The sequence below is a fragment of the Aptenodytes patagonicus genome, chromosome 5, assembly GCF_965638725.1.
Source record: "Aptenodytes patagonicus chromosome 5, bAptPat1.pri.cur, whole genome shotgun sequence".
Taxonomy (NCBI): Eukaryota; Metazoa; Chordata; class Aves; order Sphenisciformes; family Spheniscidae; genus Aptenodytes; species Aptenodytes patagonicus.
The window spans coordinates 39,465,173-39,485,058 of record NC_134953.1 but is presented as its reverse complement, the minus strand read 5'-3'; the positions used below and the strand labels follow the sequence as shown (position 1 = coordinate 39,485,058).

Below are 19,886 nucleotides of genomic sequence, written 5' to 3'. Positions count from 1 at the left end.
GCAATGAATGCTTGCTTGCTGACTTCCCTACAGATCTGTGCTCGTGGTTTGTTTGGGGTTTTTTTTCCAAATTTTTGTTTGTTTTTGCAAATGACAAATATCTGGTAAAATACTCCAGTACAATATTATAAATATTGGAGATTCTGTACGTGAATGCATGGAATTAATGTGGTTGAAGGGTATGATGGCTATGCTACCTCCACATTTGTCTTCCATTGATGTTGTATAAGTTACTTTGTCAACAATTTAGGGAGAGCACTGGCAAGTTGGACAGGGATTAGAGATGGACAACAAGAATTCGGAAGTATAAAGATGCTGCTAAAGTTCAAGGAGTTTGGACTGCAGAGAGGCGAGGTGGAATGAGATTGAGTTAGACAAATCTACACTGGAAAAATTGGGGTAACAGGAATTCTTGACTCTAGCAGTCAAGGATAACCAGCAGTTAGTGGTGGAAAACAGATGTACCTGAACCTTAAAAAGGGTTTATGTTTTAACAGGGAAGGTAATTAACACTGAAGCTACATAAAATTCTCCACTGATGAGTAGTTAGATCAAGTTTAGATACTTTAAAAAAAAATTCAGTTTCAAGAACATGATCACATTTAAACTCTCTTGTGGCCTGCACTATACAAAAGGTGAAAATAGATCAAAGGACTCTTCTAATGTAGTATGTGAAGAAAACTTCTGAGCTAATGTTTGGAACAAAGCTGCTCTTTTGGAAGCACTTCAGCTGATCTTGCTTCTTAGATAATCTTACTTTTCTATCAGTTGGACTGTTATTTCTGTGGGGCTGTACTTATTCCAACTATTTACATTTGTTTAGCAGCTTCACAGTGGAGACCTTCAAGACTCTGGAATTGCTCACGAGAGAATTTGCCATCGAAGAATAAGCATTTCTATGCTGCCTCTTCCACTGCTTTGAAGTAACATATGAGGCGTTTCTGCTTTTAATTTTGAAAGAGAGTATTTTTAGTGAAGGAAGCCTGATGGAATTAATTAGGGAAGACAAGTGCAGTGGAGTTCCCTTTCAGTGGATTGCTATCAAAGTTTCCATTATATTCTAAATTAATTTAAGTAGAACTGCATTCCAACACAATTTATTCACTTTGCTCACTTGAGCATCTGCCTTTCATACAGCCTTGTTCATCCTAGAACTTCTGACCCTTCCCAGAAATGTAGTTTTCTTGTTTGTGGCTTGACCCCTGTAGCCCGGTTCTGAATGGCGTAGTTGTTGACTGGTGTGTTTCAAGCAAGAAAACAAATAATGGATCTTTCATCTTCCAGCTGTGTTCAAGTGCAGTCTGGTATCAGTGATACTACCTGCTATTTGAAGTCCCTATGCTTACATGGATCTCCTGCAAATAAACTGTTTTCAGCATCCTTGCCATGTAAGTGGATGTCAGCCTTCTCTGTTGCCATGAAAGATCACCTCCCTGCACGACGCTTGCCTCCTGCCTTTCCTTTCTAACACTGCAGTATAGGAGTAACAGTTATCTCCAGGGCATGTGTTAGTTGCAGTGGTGGAAAAGCATTTTTTAATGAATGTTTGCACAGCTCCTGCTGTAGCTACTTACCTAACTCATGGGACAAACTGGATTTTGTTTTTAAATAGCAGCGGGAGTCAGGGCAGGCCCTTTGTACCACTTCGGGATCCCTTGGGACGCTGCAAAAGCTGCAACAGCTGCCCTCCCTTTTGCCATTTACGTCTTTGGAATGGAACACAAGAGCATCTGTTCTGGCAGGTCTAAGATGGAAATTTATTTCTTTTTCCAACTTTGTTTATTCCCCTAAGAAAATATCACCATGGAGGGCAGTTGGGGTTCTCAGCTTAAACAGCAGAATACAGAGCTGTTGAAAAAAGTGGATTGCTCAAGAATATGAAAAGTCAGGGGTGTGAAGCCTAAAACATCACCTTAGTTGATGTGCATCAAGCATGTTCCTCAGCCACCAGCTGAGGAACCTGATTACCACCTCGTGAGGATGGAGAAGGTCTCCTATTACAAATTCCAGGTGCCAATAGTGGATAATTAATTCAACAACAGAACTGTGCTTTCAGGGCAAATAACTGAGATTGCTGTTGTGGTCACAATTCAGTTTATCTTGTGTTTGAATTCTTACAGTAACATACAGCAACAACTTGTCCTGTTGAAATAGGATAGAAACAACAGGCAGATGTAGGAATATGTGCTGGCTGTGCTTCCAGGCTAGGAAACTGTCTTGTGGAATGCAGTGTCATGAACAACTTGCAGGTTTCTGGTGTGAAACTGTAGCTAAGAAGCGAAGTAATTAATGGAGGCAGAAGAATATCACATTGTGTGTTACTCCTGGGTAAAGTGTGGATTGCTGTTTGGAATAGAGCCTATACTTAAGCGGGTCAACACTCCCAGATAGATATTCACAATTTTGCAAGCATACAAGGATGGCAAGTGAAGAACAAGAGCTAATGTGAAGGTAAAGTTCAGTTCATTCAGAAAAAAAATACATAGGTGACTTGACCACTGTTGCAGGTAGGAGGCAGAAAATGAGATATTTCCAGTAAAGACTTTATAATTTGATGGGAAAAAGGAGTAATGATATCCAAGACTGCAGTGATGTTAATCTAAATTAGCTCAGATCAGACCTTTTTTTTTTTTAATTGGTGAAGGTTATTAACCTTACCTGCAGTTATAAGGCCATACAGTTATAGTGTTGGAATATAATCTAGTTTAATCTAGGCATTCTCCTTGCTGCATACTGACAGCAGCCATATTTAACTATAATATTTCCTCAGATCATTACTGTGTACCCCTTGTGACTGTAGACATATTTTCTTTCACTAATAAAAACTTTCCAAGTTTTTGTTGTTCAGACAGATCACAGTTACTGAATTTTGTGCAGTACCTATTTGCTTTTGCTGTGTTCCTGTTAGACAAATCAGTCAACAATGTTTCACAGGTAAAGCTATATAGCTGCTCTTGTCCTAGTCCAACACACATTTAGCACCCTGGCTGTACTGACCACCTTACCATTTATGAATTTTCAGCTCCCCATTCCTTAAAAGATCTTGTTGAGATTCTTAGACTTATTAGTAAAAGTGATGTGTGCATTTGCTTCTGTCCCTATCCTAAACCTCATCTTTCTTCTTTTTCTGCTTCTATTAATACACTAGTACATCTTCTGGGTCCCTTTGCAATAGTTCCACTCATAGAAATAGAGCCGCCTTTGCATTTCCTGCCATTAGAACAACCTTACTGCATATCACTCTTTTTTTCCCAATCACTTCAAATCTTACTGAAAAATCTCTTCCTTGCCTTGTCTCCTAACTTCTGCTATTTCTCTCTGTAGCTGTATTTTGTTTCGATGTGAAGTTTTGTAGAGAATGCTGTATAAAACGGTGCTACTTACAGTTGAGCACAAGGACCAGTGGAGAAGGACATCGTATCAGCATTTTCTGTTCCTGTGCCAATATTGCTCTCCCCGTGAGGGAGCTGGAGAGGCTTTGTGTGTCTGCCTCTGTGATCTTTCTCATGTTTGTGACAGCTGATGCCAACTTCAGTTTCTCCATGTAATTACGATTCTGGACATCACTGAGTGCACCTGATTATCTACAAAATACCACTGATGGCTCTTAAAGAAAATGGAAGTCACACCATTTCCAGATTGGCAACTTGGCCTTTTTTTTTTAACAAAAGTAGGTTTGGTGGTGCTCAGTCGTTCCCAGGTGCATGCATTGTTGCATGAATGACATCTGGCAATATTTTTTCCCTCACACAGCTGCTTGCCATCTCTTGCTAAGTTGTAAAGTGAACAAGTTTTAAATGGGAGCTGAAGACTGGGGCTGCTGAATTCATTTCAGCAGTGCTTCAGACTGAAGCACAGGAATTGTATTTGTGTAATTACAAGTTCTGACAACCTGTCCCTTGCAGCTGCCAGAGTTGAACTGCTCATGGTTACTTGAAAAATGACTTTAACACGGTCATGTTGTCAGGGCATTCCATTAAGTGCTCATGTCCTCTCAGGCTAAACATCAGATTCAGCATGTGTCCACTGTGTCTCAGAGCATGTTTTAAGGTGAAGTAATTTCTTGATGTAAGAGCTTCCTCCTTGACCTGTAATGCTGAAGTCAGACTTTCTGCCATTCACAATGGATGAGTACCTCTCTGGGTAGGAAAATGTGACCTCTCCATGCAGCAGCAGAGCAGCCCAGGGTGATGGGAGAGCATGTGGTAAGCGAAACAAGCCTTCTCAGTCCATGCCATTTCCAGGTAAGATTTTCCTAAGCTCCCTCAGTCAGAGATAGACAAGTTGTGTCAGGTGATTTGGTTACTTTAATCCTCTGCTGGCACCTGTTGGAGATAAACATAACTTTTATGCCCTGCAGCTTTTGGTAGGTAGGTGGAATGCTGCTCTGAACCTGCCAGCATTGCTCTCTGAAAAGCTATTTCAAATTAATCAGATGGATGTTACTACTTTAGAATCATAGAATCATTAAGGTTGGAAAAGACCTCTAAGATCATTGAGTCCAACCGTCAACCCAACACCACCATGTCCACTAAACCATGTCCCTAAGTGCCTCATCTACTCGTCTTTTAAATACCTCCAGGGATGGGGACTCCACCACTTCCCTGGGCAGCCTGTTCCAATGTTTCACCACTCTTTCAGGAAAGAAATTTTTCCTTACATCCAATCTAAACCTCCCCTGGCGCAACTTGAGGCCATTTCCTCTTGTCCTATCGCTTGTTACTTGGGAAAAAAGACCGACACCCACCTCGCTACAACCTCCTTTCAGGTAGTTGCAGAGAGCGATGAGGTCTCCCCTCAGCCTCCTTTTCTCCAGGCTAAACAACCCCAGTTCCCTCAGCTGCTCCTCATAAGACTTGTTCTCCAGACCCCTCACCAGCCTCGTTGCCCTTCTCTGGACATGCTCCAGCACCTCAACGTCCTTCTTGTAGTGAGGGGCCCAAAACTGAACACAGTATTGAGGTGCGGCCTCACCAGGGCCGAGTACAGGGGCACGATCCCTTCCCTACTCCTGCTGGCCACACTATTTCTGATACAGGCCAGGATGCCATTGGCCTTCTTGGCCGCCTGGGCACACTGCCGGCTCACGTTCAGCCGGCTATCAACCAACACCCCCAGGTCCTTTTCCGACAGGCAGCTTTCCAGCCACTCTTCCCCAAGCCTGTAGCGCTGCATGGGGTTGTTGTGGCCGAAGTGCAGGACCCGGCACTTGGCCTTGTTGAACCTCATACAGTTGGCCTGGGCCCATCGATCCAGCCTGTCCAGGTCCCTCTGCAGAGCCTTCCTACCCTCGAGCAGATCAACACTCCCACCCAACTTGGTGTCGTCTGCAAACTTACTGAGGGTGCACTCAATCCCCTCATCCAGATCATCGATAAAGATATTGAACAAGACCGGCCCCAAAACTGAGCTGCCCATGTATCCTGCGGACTGGTAATACTTGTAAACAATGGGGTTGCAATGTCACAGGCTGACTGCTTTTCAGTGGTACATCTTGCTGTAAGTCCCAAGCCCTTGCAGTCTCTGAAAGCTGTGAAGTCTCAGTGATTTATACAAGCCAAGTGTCCCCAAAGAGGATTCATTTAATGGATGTGTTTTTGAGAGAAATATGTTGCTACGTCCCTTTGGCCTGCTTGATATCTTTTACATGGAAAAGCCCTACTGTGTTTTCTTGAAGAAGCATCTGTCAGGAATTGCCTGTTTCTTTTTCCAGGTCACCTGCCTTTAGGGAACATGTTCTGTCTTGACTGCAGCGAGTATTACTCAGGTTTCAGCCAGATTTCTGAGGCAAATGCAAGTGAGAACAATGTCTCTCTCATCTTGTTTTTCTGTCCTGTTCATAGCTGGGCACTGCCTATAATCATTCCTGCTTTTTTAACATCAAGAATAGAGGCCACCATTATGGCTTCATACCTAAGTCAAAAGGGTATGGATTAAGGATTTTTTTAAAACAGTTTAAAATTTGAGGACCTTTAAAAGTTGTAATGGAAATACTGCTTTGGAGTTGTTCTTGCTCTACAAAAAAAACCTATTTGAGTAGATTGAAAAGACTTTTTTTCTGATTGATAATTAAAAGGAACATGCAGACATTTAAAACTGTGTTTTAAAAGGTGAGTCACAGAAGCAAACAAATGAGAAAATAGCTTTGCTTTTCCTCTTAAATTTCTTCTTGTAGAAAACAAGGCAGTAACTGATGAAATCTGAAATAGTCAGAGCATGAGACGTACTGCAACTCTTAGAGTTGTCCTGAAGTCTACGGATATCTAGCAGCCTCAGCCCAGTGTCTGGCCCACTGGCATCGAGCAAAGGGGCAGCAGTAATGATCACATCTCCTGTGAGCAGTCTGCCTTATGTTGTGTCTCAAAATCTTGGTGGTGCCCACATCACCCCCAAGGGACACCTACCAAGACAGGTCTGTATCAGCAACGTAGAAGGGACAGTTCTGAAGGAGCTGGTGTCAGTCAGTACTTGCTCTGTTTCAGTTAGAGCTCACTGATAGCCTGCATGTTGATGTTAAAACCCATCATTTAATAAGCAGAGTAACCCAGTGATTCCCAAACCCAGGTGAGTTTTCTCTGATGTTGAATCTGATCACACTGTAGCTGGTTTGACAAAGACATACACTGCAAATATGTATTGTAAAAGTACAAAAAACACACAAAGCTCAGATTATTGCAGAAGTCACACAGCTGTTCCTCCTTTCACTCATATGTACTACTTTTTGCTGCTTTTATTTCTTAGTCCTTTTTCTGCCACTGAGAGAACAGATCATGTGTGGATATTAAAAAGTACTAAGTACTTCAAGCTGGATGTTGTACACTGGAAGCAAACTCGGGGCACATTAATGAATGACATAAGGGTGAGCTGGGAAGGCATTAAGGAGAAGTAGGAAGGAGGATGAGAAGCGGGAATATCTTGCTGGCAGGTATCTAACTCTTCAATATCTTCTACTGCAGAGAAGGGGAAGAAAGGAGTGAGGCTGAAAATTAAAATGGCAGATTCCAGAGATGAGAGAGGAAGAGAGAAATGCTGGGGAATTAAAATGGTGTGATGGGAGAGAAAGCAGGAGGAACTACTATGAAGAGAGGCAGCAAGACATGTTTTAAAGCAAACTGGATGCAGCAGTGTTGTAGTTAAGTTCAGTGGCGTGTGGGCTCCTGTGGTGTGTCTGGCTGGGCTGGAGGGGAGGAAGCATGCCCTTGGCTGTACCAGAGTACATTCTTACCAGGATGACTGACAGACTGAGTTCACAAACATGAAAGACATGCTCTGACACGTGGGGTTTATTGACTGTGAGTTCGGGTGGGAAAGGTGTTCGCACATGCCACCATGGCCTGAAAGAATCCCCTCCCAACCTCCTAAAGTAAAATTAACCTGAGGAAACAAAGCATGTCTCAACAGTGTGAGAAAGCCTTCTTTTTTACTTATTGCTCAGGTGTCATGACTCCAGATTTTTACCATTGCTCAGAAGGTCTTTCACCTGCAATGAACCCTAATGGTGGCAGTCAGTGATGCATTCCTGTTTCCCCTTCAAGTATCTGTACTGATGGCTTTGCAATCTTGGCATTTGAACTCTGACCAAGTAGGCAGAAAGGACTGTCAGCCCAAACCAGCGGCAGATCAAACATCCTTCCATCCGTCTGTTTTACTAAGTTTTCCTTGCCCAGACTGTCTCTTTGTCGCTCTCCCTCCAGAGAAGTGATGCCATTTCATCAGTAAAACGAGACCAGCTCTCCAGGCAAGCCACAGACTTTTGGCACAGGGTAAGAGGCATTGTGCCTTTCAGGATTTTTCTCTGTCGGAAGTGCAGTCCTTTCTTGCAGCTGTTCCTCTCACCTTTGCATTATCTGAGTTCTTCTAATATGCTTATACGTAGGTTTTGCTCTTCCACTCTCTACTACCAGATAGCTCTGTTCTTTCTTCCTTGGGATGGAAGTAACACTGTCTTACTGGTGGGGAAAATGGTGCCTCTAGAGATATTTTTAGTTGCTCAGATATCTCAATGAAGTGGGAGCCCACTTAACATTTGCAAAAAAAATAGGATGTTTTATATGAAACTGGAAGATTGAATGGGAAGGGAAACAGAAGAAGGGGAGAGCATACAGGCAGTGGCTTTTTTTCTGTTTTTTTGATGGTTCCTCCAGATCCATACAAATGTGAACACTGAAAGGTGCCCCTGTCCCTTTATTTTTTTCTGGAAAAACTGTGCATTTGATACCCATTCAAGATGGATAAAATGGAGGAAAATGGGACATAGGTGCCAGGGGCTCACTGTTCTGTTGCTTGCTGGGCAACAGCAGCAGCTGGTCACAGTAAGTTTGATGCTTTGGGACGAAGAATTTTATTGTACATTTACTGCAAGTCATGGGATCTCAAAGGTGATCCACTGTACACGGAATTGCCTGAGGATGATCAGTTTAGACGTGGCTTTGTAGGTCTATGTATCTGAGTGTAAGATTGCCATCAGTCTGGTGCTATCCTCACTGTAACACAGACTTTGCCTTCAGTAACTTTGGAAGCTTTTGTATCAAGCTTTCATAGTTCTGGTAGAATCGCAGACTTGATGAAGTCATGCCTAAGCCGGCTGGGAAGTTTGCTGCTTAACCCACTCACAAATCAGCTGGTGAGCAATGGCCTGTTGGGGAGGGAACCAGGGTAAAAAACTACCATTGTCTTGCTTTGAAGACCTGGGCTCTCTCTTGAGACCCTCCATTATTTCCTCCAGGCCAAACCAACGGGCTTCCTCTAGTTCCAGGCTGTTCATACTGATCTGGAAAGAAATGAGAGAGTACCAATTCCTTAAATCAGATTTAAATGTGGGCGGTGGTACCTGGTTCTTGCACCCACAAAGATCCTGTGCTAGAATGCCCAGAGTACTTTATCCATGCCTGAATTAAGTGCTGATGCCAATACAGGAAAGGACATTACTATCCACTGGTGCTTTGTTGTCTTGGTTTCCTTACAGAAGCCACAAATCAGGTAGACCTATTCTATCATGGCACAGCCTGCAGTACCAGTGGCTGAGCACAGTAATTAGCACGGCAGAATCTGTATGTTCTATGGCAAATATGGTATTAGTACTAGAGAGTACCTCCTCTGCAAAGTTCAGAGGAAAAAATATAGGGGTGTTGGGCTCTGGGCTTGTATATATACAGTGACCAGTGCAAAATCTGGCACGTTGCAACAGAAGATACGATTATTTTGAAGTTTGTTCTTCACTTGTTGAGAAAGCTGATGGAAAAGTGCAGTTAGAGAGGATCTGATGCTCTCCAAGCTAAAGTCTGTGGACTGAAAGAGATTTTGCTGCGTAAGGCAGGCAGCGAAATGCCTTAGGGGAACCTGAGTCTGCTCACCTCAGCCTGCTGTGCTCTCACCAATGCGTGACAAGCTATCATTAAGCAGCTGCTGGGAAAGGGCCAATGCTGAGAAGCTGAGTACCAGAGTGACTCCACCTCCAGGCCCACCTCTTCTGCCACCTCTCGCCGGACTGTCTCCTCCACGTTTTCACCTAGAAGCAACCAAAGTTAGGTAAGGGCGGCCTAGCCTCAGGGCAGCAAACTGTGGCAAAGAAAATATAGGCACACTCATTTCTGAGGTGTTCCAGCCCCGACCACTCACACACACGCAGGAGCTCTGACTGTGCTGACCTGGAAACACTTGTCAGCAGGATGCTCAATTAAATTCGTCAACAATGCTCACCTCCCTTAAACAGAGGCATCAGAAACATTTGGGGGCTTGTCTATATACAGCTGGTGGACAGAACAATGCTGCCTCTCTTCATCATTTCCCTTTTTAAGCCATTTTCCCTCCTGTAACAAGAGGTCTGTAGTTTTTTTTCTGAGCCAGACTGCACTAGACACAAAATGGACTAAAAAAGTATCCGGGGTTCTAACTTGGGGAGTCTTATTTTGGGGAGGTATTTACCACGACGGACTAGAGCAACTGATATACACCCATAATTCCCATTCTTTTCAGATACATACAGCTATTTTGAATTCTATCTGAATGGGAACACCGATCTATTTAGATCCAGTATGTTTTTCCCTGATATCACCTATGTGTCCATCCTTCTCTGTGAACAGGCGTTTGGTTGATGTCCCCATTCTGCCCCCACACCCTGCATGTCCGAGGCCACTGCGCTGGACCAGAGACCACCTTACCAACGTCACAGAAGCCTGACAGAGCGGTGTACATCCCCTGGGGAAATGAGGGCTGTCGTGCGAGGAGGCATCGGCTCCTATCAGACACCAGAGTGATAACCACTGGAGACATCTAGCAAATGCATCAAAAAGCAAAGCAAGAAGTTCAGACCAAACAAGTAAGTGCAAATTGTTGCTTTTCCTAGCCAGTTGAGGGTCATGTGATGAACACTAAAGAAAAAGTACCCAGCTACATGCAAAGCACTCCTGCTGCCTTTTACAGGTTCCCCTCCATGCGACCCAGCAGCATTGGCTTGTCGCCACAGAGATCCTGTGTTGCTTACCTTTGCTGTTCACGTGCTCACCTGTGGATAGTAAGTTATTCCACTGGCATGGCAGACACGCTTGCTGCCAGCTACGTTTTTCTGAGTGGGCTGCCCAGTTTTGCTACAGTACTGGTGGGAATCGTGCCACCGGAGAAGGGACTGGGCCTGCGAATGCCAAGAGAGAAACACAAATCTTATTTATACCTGGGGCAAAGAGATGATTCAGAGCAGTTTCCCTGAATGATACTTTGCTGTCTTCTCCCCAGCATGCAGTCGTGTGGATAAACTCTGATTATGTTTGGAAGCTTCAGAAAGGTAAATTAAGTACGGGTACTGCTTTGAAAAGTGGCAGATTCTGCCATTGATGTTTCATGCTTCTTGCTCTAGCATCCAAATTTGAGCACGTTCAGGGGAGGTGGGGAAGAGTTGTTCTTTATTGGGATATAATGGGAGTAGTAATGAGAAATGAACTATTCTAAGGAGTCTCCAACCCTGAATACCTTCTTGAAAAATAGCCTAAGCCTAACCACAAACATTATAGAGCAGGAAACATTATAGAGCAGGAAAAGAAACATGAGCTATTTCTACTTATGGGTCAGGACAGCTGATTTGCACACACAGGTCTTTTCTTAGGACTTCCAAACATAAGGCATCTGCAGAGTAACAGCTTATAAGTGAGTAGTTTTAAAAGAGCAGCTCTGAGAGAAGGTCTGTGAAATTCAGTTTGCCTAGAAGATACAGAACACTAGTGCCTGACAGTTGTTAAGCTGAGGACAAACTGAGATTGCTGTGACTACTGATAAGATCAGTATGTTTCACACTGGACATACAGCAGGTTGATGCTAAATGGCTAATTACTGCTGTCATTTTTAAGCCACTTGTCTGTTTCTCTTTCCGTTGCAGCTTGCTCTTGGGATCACAAATTTGGGAAAATTGCTGTAATTTATTGTGGTTTTGTACTTAGGTCACTGAAAATGTACAGTAGGTACTTCCACAATACGTATTAAATCACAAAACAATATGGGAGACAAGGAGAAGGGTTGATGTTAGAAATCGCAACTTCTTAAAGTAAAAAATCCTGTACAATACCGAAGCCAGCAAAGGAGAATCTTTCCCATCCACTATGAAGAGAGCCTTTCGTAAGTCAGTAAACGATCCCTTGAGTTCAGACTCAATGACTGATTTCTGCAAGGCTCCTGTTTAAAAACAACAACAACAGAAAATCTTTGATCTCATGAATTACAGTTATTATCCCAACTTTATGCCCTTCATTGTTCCGGTATACAATTTCTGGAAGTTCCCGTGGAAGTGACATCACATCCATGGTAATATTCCCAAATGTTAAGTGACCTGCCAACAGCCCACCTTTACTAACACACACACGGGAACAGCAGTGCAGTTCGGTGGCCCTGACCTGCCACGCTCACAACAGCTCCTACAGAGACTCAACTGAGTCCTCTTTGGCAGTAAATGTTAACCCAGCAAGGACTAGGGATGCTGCCTAGGCAGCATCTTCATCTCAGTGCATCAAATGTGATGCTGACACAGATGGAAGAGGAGTCATCCCAACCTAAATCCAGGGCAAAGTGTGGTACGTGCTCGTCTGAACAACTGATCAGCACCGACTTCTCTATCCACTGTTCAGTCTCTTTGAATTTCTCCAGGATCCTTTTCATCTCTAAAAAGCAGGGGAAAGGGGAAGAAAAAGGTGTGATGAAAGCAAATTCATACAACCATGATGCTCTCTCTGGATCTTCAAGGCACATGCAATCTTGGCTCAAGGCAGGGTGCTCACGTGAGAGAGGGGACCAGACAAGTGGTCTCACCTGGATGGAGACCAAAAGTCTGGCTTTCCTCCTAGCTGTTGGAAGTTTTGACCATGTCAAGCTAAAGATGCAAATGTTTTAATGCTTGGGGAGCAGCTGTCCATTCTGTTTCTGTCTGACACCAGCCAATACCTTTCTCTCAAAGAAAACTTTTCCTGCGTTACGCCAAATGACCTTTGTCAGTTAGACCTTGCTTGTTTTCCTGCCAGCCCTTTCTCTTCAAAAGGCATGGTCCCAAATGTTTAAAACTGATCATCTCAAAACAGATCAGGTATATGTTGATACCGTATGTGTGTGAAGAGCATGAGCTTGCCAAGGTTTTAATGCTAAATCGTCTTTGATTGTTTACAAATAGTGTGCTGTATATAGCAGGATGTTCCTGCACCGATCATCCTGCAGGATGTTCATGCACCAAAAATCTTGATAGATTTTCAACACCCATGTAAGGGGTTGCTTATTGCAAATGACTCTGTATCATTTCAGCTGTGTGATCCAGGAGGTGTTTCTTTCTGGACGCCTGCTTACCTGCTGCACTGAGCTGTGGTACCAAATATTTCTTCCCAACTTTCTGCAGGAAGGGGGAGAGATTGTGAAAGAGGTAGAAAGTTCCTGAGGTCTGGGCTTGTCTACAAAGGCTATCATCTTCCTTTAGCTCATTTAAGTATCTGCAGTGAGAAAAGAATTGGGAAGATGAATTCAAGATCATGTTGAGATTACCTGTGTTATGCTTATTTGGATGCATTTATTTTGCACAGAGAAGGGGGCCTGAACGGACAGTACAGATTTTATGTATTCCACATGCTTCTAGAGTTTTCGACAGCGGAGTCTACTCTCTGGTGGGCTGTAGCCTCTAGCGAAGGTGCCGTGTGGCAGAAAATATTGCAATTCTTACTACCACATAAGTAGCCTCAAGTCTTGGACATCTGAGAAGATCAGTAACCTAGTCTCTTAATTCAAGAGGCCTGCTTTATAGACAGGGTCATTTGCATGCAGGAAACCTTGATCTTCCCTTTTATCCCCCCAATCTGGATGGGTCCAAGTCCTGTTTGGCAAGGCTACTGAGCACTGCAGATGTTGAATATCAGGCTACATGCATCACTGCAGGGTACATTCTACCTGTCACACTGATGTGAGGGGTAAAGACCAAGCTGAAGTCTTAGGGCCCAGCTGGCCGGGGCCTGGGTTAGGAAAAGCAATCATTGGAAAAAGGGTGTCAGGATGTGTTTCTTTCAGACTATTTGAAGTAGTATTTAAAACAAGGTGAGCAGCATCACTTCAAGTCTGGCTTGTCTTTTAAGAGATCATTAGCTAGGACAGCAAGCATAGGCATTCATTAACAGACCTTCAGCTTGAGAGAACCAGTTCTTATCAGTGGTGGAGGGAGTGGAGAGATTTTGACTGTTATCATTTACAGAGCTCACATAGCATTACTATATTATTGCGGAACTGTTGAAAGATTAACCCCTGAGTTAGATTTAGGTAGGGCTGCTTGTGACAGTGGCACAGGAGTCCCAAACTCTGGTCTTCTCACTGTACACAAGAATCAGATGAGAACTTACCTCATTTTTCTAACATAGGTAGAGTGTAACCTGCAGAAGAGAGAGGAAGCTCTTCTATACACTGCTTGATAAATCGCAGCCATAACCAACACCTACAGGTAGCTGTCTCTGCCTAAAAAGAGAAGCATAGAATATAACACAGCGGCCCTACAAAGTTAAGTTTGATTTAAAAGGTGCGATAACCCACTGCTACCAGAAATCTCCCCGTCACAGAGTCTGCAGAATGCTGGCATCTGCTTTCTAAAATTATTACTTTGGTCTTAGTCTCTAGTCACACATCAAACCCAGTTTCAGGCAATTTTTAAGACTATTTAAAGATACCTCAGTTTGTTTCCATCTATGAGTGTGCACAGAAGGTCTTACAGAAATTGCTATAAGACTAGGTTCAACGTTCCTGTCCTAAACTCCTGTATCCCTGGGGAAAAGAGCAGTGAAGGTGGCTGCTCTCTTGTTTGTTTCCTACACAGTTGTAATGGCCTCAATCCAACTGAACATCCTATTGCAGCGCACAGTAGATCTGTGGGAAAGGCACTGATGCCAGAAGAGAATGAAAGACAAAATATCAGCTGCGGAAGAGAATTCCCCGAGTTAGACGAGAGACAGCAGTTGCAGCTGAATTGGATCATCTCCAGCTATGAATGTTTTTTTGTGCCAAAGGATCCTACCACATTTTCAGCTCAGGCAGTCAGAGACTGCAGTTTGAACTCAGCTTCAGGATTTCAGAAAACAGCCAGAAATGCTACCATCTCTAGCATTCATCTGAAACAAAAATGAACTATGATTCATAATCCTTAACGATTATTTTGAATATTTCGCTTTTCAACCATAGAACTCAAAGCCCTTTACGGAAGAAGTTATGTTTGCTTCAATTTACAGACACATAAGCAGTGCCAAAGAAGAGTCTGTGAGTCCTTCCTTTCGGTAAAGGTCAGTGATGGCTCCTGAGCCTGAGTGGTGCCTGAGCAGAGGCTCCTATCTGTATGTGGAGGCAGTTTCTGTAGCCAGTGGCATGGAGGCTTTGCCTTGCGGCTTCTGACATCTCTGCCCCGGATCCCTCTTTCCCACTGTCTCGGCTGAGGGTGGTCTTCACTGGGATGGTCCCCGGGGAGACGGGGGAGCCAAGCCTGCTGTGGAAGCTACTGGGGGGAGCATCAGCATCCCTGCTTGGCACTTCAGCTGCAGCAGTGGGAACTCGGCATGCTGCCGACAGGCTTGGCAGACACATGCGAGGATGGTGACTGTCGCAGAGACCGTGTCTGAAACACTTTTGTGGTGCGACGATTACGTGTCCGCCACTTCTCCACCCCCACGTCTCGTATAGCCTGGCATGGGAAAATCTCCAGCACAGCAGCCAGCACCGAATTGAGGCGTTTACAAACAGCTCTGCACTTTGCTCTGGAATGAGCAGCGGGATGTGACCAGCTGGGGACAAGAGGAATAGCTTGTACCTGGAACGATGAAATGCAATGTATGCAGGCGTTTAACCCCTTCCTTCCTAGGAACCACAATGCCAGATTTTGGTTAGGATCACTGAAAAGTTGGAGACAGTAAAAACTTGATCTCGGGAGGCCAGCCCAAACTCCCCTGTCTTGCCTGCAAATCTCACCTGCGCTGTACAGCCGGCAGGAGGTGGATCTAAGCCTGCATTCCCCACACGTTTTCCCCACTTACTGCGCTCTGTGCAGAAGGAGTGCTGTCTCCAGCAGCAGGGATCAGCTACGAGAGTCCCACGTTGACCTCGGTTAGAAGCACTGCTCCTACAGCAAACAGCGGAGCAGCTGTCTTAGTGGGTCTGAGTCGCTCTTCCCCCACTGGGAGCGCTGGGAAATGTAGTTCTGCACAGGCTGCTCGCAAGCCCGTGGCAAAGCTAGATGGCTGACTGACTGCTCTGGATTTTGATTAACTCCCGGAGTTAGTGAGGCTGCCTGAGAGTAAACTTTCTCCCCCCACACCTGCTTCATTCTATCAGAAATCCACATGCTGTATTTTGCCAAGCAGAAGTTATTACCAGAACAATGCTGCTGCAGTAATTTGAGCTGTTCTTAGCAGAGGAGGTTGTTCCTGTTAGTTTCTTTCTCTTTTTTTTTTTCTTCCCCCCCCCAGCTTCTCTGTTTTTTGTATCAGTAATATAAGAGCATTGTTTAAAGTTAAGGACCATATGTCCTCAAACAGGAAAATATGCCAAGAGCTGTATATATCTAAAGGACGGAGCTGTTTAGTGTTCAAGCACCCAAAACCGCAGTTGAATTTGCAAGTGAATAGCTCCGATTAGAAAGCGTGCTTTGCCAAGACAGATGTCAGAATAATGACAAATATTTTTCATGCCTTTAACTCAACAAACAGATTCCTTTCAAGTACTGAAAACATTATTCTGGGCTGGAACCTACCTGCCTATATTTAGCAAAAGAGAATTTTATAAACATATGAAAGTAAATATTTTCAGGGCAGCCTTTTGCTTTTTGGTCAGGAATTGAGACGTTCTAATTGAGAATTCACATCACGTAATTTGAGGGCATAGCTTGTAAAAATAATAAATAGAATATGCAGGGAAATTGCACTCTTGTTACCAGCGTTACTTAAAAGTTTAGGTTTAATTATGCTTGACTGCTATTTGTGTGCTTCCTGAAACAGAGCAAGCCCAATCTTATTAATCCACTAGGCTAACTGGATTAATGGACAAAACACATCTTCCCTTAATAAGATAAAGGATTGAAATATAATCTTTAAGGGAAGTATCCACCCTGCTATTAAAACAAACTAACAGATTTATTGACCCTAACTGCCCCCAGAAATGGATCTTGCAAAAAGAGCTGGCTTTAGAAGGAAGCAGTTGAGGGAGATACTTTGGACCTCAAGTCTTGGGACAGCCTCTCAGCCTTCTTCAGTCCAAAGCAATAGGTCGTTTGGTAAGTGTACCCCTATCCGTGTGAAGGATTAAAAGCCAGAGCACTATGCTGCAGTGCAAAGGCTCCTTTGAAGGCAGTGCAGTGCTGTAGCCTCTCATTGCTATACGCAGCTGAAAAAAATAATGGATTAGCCCAATCGTGTGTACCTGGCCTCTGTGCTGTGCAAAGATATGCAGAGAAAATAAGATTAGAGTCACTTCTGTGACTGGTCTGACCGGTGGGAAGCCATGCAGTCTATGAGAGATTCCTTCTGCCTTTTCCAAGGGTCTGTACACCTGCTTGTGATTGTACATTGCCCAATTAAATATTTCTGCAGCACATAAGCAGGGGAGATGACTTTGGAAATAACAGAAGCTTTCTCGCCATATATTCACATAATTATTTAAGGAGCACAAATATCAGGTGTCACTTCGGCACTGAGTTGCTTCTTTGTAAGTATTTTTGAGCTGGGCTCCGAGTTGTGTGAATTGCATCTACAAACTGTTATTTGTCCCCTGCAGATACCGTACTCCATGCGAGACACGATCCTGTGAGCGAAGTGAAGGCCTGGCCATACAAATGCATCTCTGACAGCTTCCTGTAGCTTACTAATTTGAGCTTTGGCAGGCCACCAGAGGAAGTGAATCCCTGAGACTATCCTGATGCAAGAAGAGCAAACAAAAGGAGCAGGCAAGGAGGACACAAGCAGTGGGAGCAAATACTTGTGATCTCTTATATGGACAAGATTGCAAAATAGGCAAATCTTTGGCCCTGTGTTGCTAAGATTTTTTTTTTAAATCTGGGTTTGTAAAATATGATTATTTGTATTAGCAGTTGGTGAAAGATTTTTCAAGCCAAGGAAGCGGCTGGAAAATTTAATTCTAGGCCAATAATGGTTATACTAGCAATCTTGCTTTTTCTTGCTGTTCTGGTTTGTGTCTTTCCAGCTGCCCCCAATAAGCAGAAACAAGCATTAGAATTGCTAACAGCTGGCCCTTGCAAAAAACTGTTAATTGCTTTAAATACATAAAACTAGCAAAGTTGCATTGAAAACTTATGGTCAAGCCACAAGAAACCTCTTGGTAAAAGAAATATTTCTTTTTTAGGAAGAGACCAAAGAAAGACAAACCGCTTCTTTAAAGAGAAAGATAATGAGTACTCTTTCCCTCTATCATTAAATTTTAGATGCAAACTAACCAAATCTGGCCTTGCTCTAAAGTTAGACTTGTAGTGTATATTATGTATATGAGGGACTCCTACAGTTTCTCATACTCAGGGTGGGGACCTTGAAAGACAGAAACTAATCTGATACTGCTGATTACATTCTGTGCTCCTAACACTTGCACAGGTGTAGAGGAAGCACCTTAACATCTAAATGACATTTTAGTAGGATTTGCTCATTTCAGCTAATTGGGGCAGCATGTGTGTGTTTTATCTTTTCCCCCTCCCTGCTGCTGTTGGTTAGGGAAGATCCTCAAACTCTGGCACTGATTTGCTGCGCTGCACAAAATAACTGATGATACAGGATCCAGCCTCTTGACTGCAGGTAATGACTTCATTTTGGGAGCAGACTAGCATTGACACACAAGCACCGTGTGATGAATGTGTGTGAAACTAGATGAGGCTTCATCTCTTTACAAAGGGTAAACCTAAGTTGTTAACACACTTTAAAAAGCTAAGCAGTACTGTGAGCTAGCTCAGTATGATATAAAGATGACTCACCTGTGCCTTAAACACTGCATGCAGGTTATGGCCCATTGTCTCTAAAAGCATACTGAAGAACTGGAAAAGGTTCAAAGAGGACAACAAGCATGATCAAAGACTTGGAATACAGCCACCGCAAGGAACGAGGTAGGCTCTGGTACTTCAGCCTGCCTAAGGGATAGGTACCAACTGTTTTGTGTCTCTTCTTGTGCAGGAACCTGGTTAATCAAGTCTAACTAGCCAGAGCCACGTTCCCAGTGAACAAACGGAGGTGGTTTTCCATGCCCTGGCTGAGGGATGGCACAACTGCTAGGTAAAGGATGTTGTGGATGCAAAACAGTTCTAGCTCAAGAGAGGAGAAATACTTAACAGAGAACTCTGTTGAGGGTTACTAAATAGATACTCATAGACCACATCACGCTGAGAACATCCCTAAGTTAAAAGTGTTTGGAGGCTATGATAGTATTCTAGGCAGCATGGGTTAAAAGAGAGCTTTGGTGTGAGCTACTACAGTTGTGTTCTTATGAGGCCTCTTGTGCTTCATTCTTGTTTTAGATGGACCTTTCTTTTAGTATCCTTCAGCTTAGGGCCTATGGAGTGCTTCTACAGGATTGCTTAGAAAAGGAAGCATGTTGTTAGGCTTGTGCTTGCTACAAAGGAGCCAGTGTTTCTGCTAGAAAACACAAAGGGCTCTGCAAATCCTAAAGAAAGTCTGAAAGCCACTTGTTCTGCTGCGGTTCTCTTTCAAGAAGTGTTCCTGTTGCACTCGTTCTTAGAGATAGTAAGTGCTTCTTAACAAGTGCCCACAAAACAAATTGCTCTGCTAAGGCCTGCTTGAAGCTGCCCAACCCCATCAGCATTTGAAAGCAGGTGATAATGCACAAGTCCAGCATAGAGTAATTTACAAACAGTGTTTTAATGCAACTGGAACATCATTGACTATGCCAGAGTTGAGGAAGGCAGGAGAAAATGAGTTAAGTACTCTCTACCTAACCGGCAGAAAGCACCGATAAGGGTCAGAAGCAGATTCATGGAGCAAGACGATGCCATGACTATTGGAAACAACTCTTTGATTTGACTGCTTGGTAGATGCCAAAATCCTGGGCTCCTTTTAGCAGAAATTTCTTTGCCTTCAGCCCCATGCTGACCAACACAAGCAAGCCCGCTACTAAACATGCTAATAAACTTGTTGTTGTTGTTGTTGTTCTCCACTGTCTGCCTTACTTTCTAAAAATACCTGAATAGTGCAAAGATGATGAGAAAGCAGTGAATCTCACTAGAAAGAATCTGAATGCCTCTACAGTGCATGAGGTTTTGCCAAATCTCTCGAAGCTGCTGTTAAATCTCTGGCTAGATATTATGGACTCTTTGGATAACAGGGCTTTAACTAGATGCCTCAGCTAGAAGCTTGGATATCATTCCAGTGTTTCCTGCTAGTTGTAGGAGT

The 19,886-nt window shown here is 43.6% G+C and overlaps 1 protein-coding gene across 1 annotated transcript; it reads right to left on the bottom strand.

Annotated features, from left to right (window-relative positions):
* Positions 1-8,132: 8,132 nt before the first annotated feature.
* On the bottom strand, positions 8,133-15,643 carry NUDT13 (nudix hydrolase 13). Its single transcript, XM_076339451.1, has 9 exons — positions 15,522-15,643; positions 13,851-13,962; positions 12,817-12,956; positions 12,036-12,143; positions 11,555-11,661; positions 10,505-10,630; positions 10,161-10,272; positions 9,354-9,508; positions 8,133-8,770 (listed from the first exon to the last, which is right to left on the bottom strand). Exons 2-9 carry the CDS (start codon positions 13,931-13,933, stop codon positions 8,576-8,578), a joined length of 1,026 nt encoding a protein of 341 aa, XP_076195566.1. The 5' UTR covers positions 13,934-13,962; positions 15,522-15,643; the 3' UTR covers positions 8,133-8,575.
* Between the last annotated feature and the right edge of the window lie 4,243 nt (positions 15,644-19,886).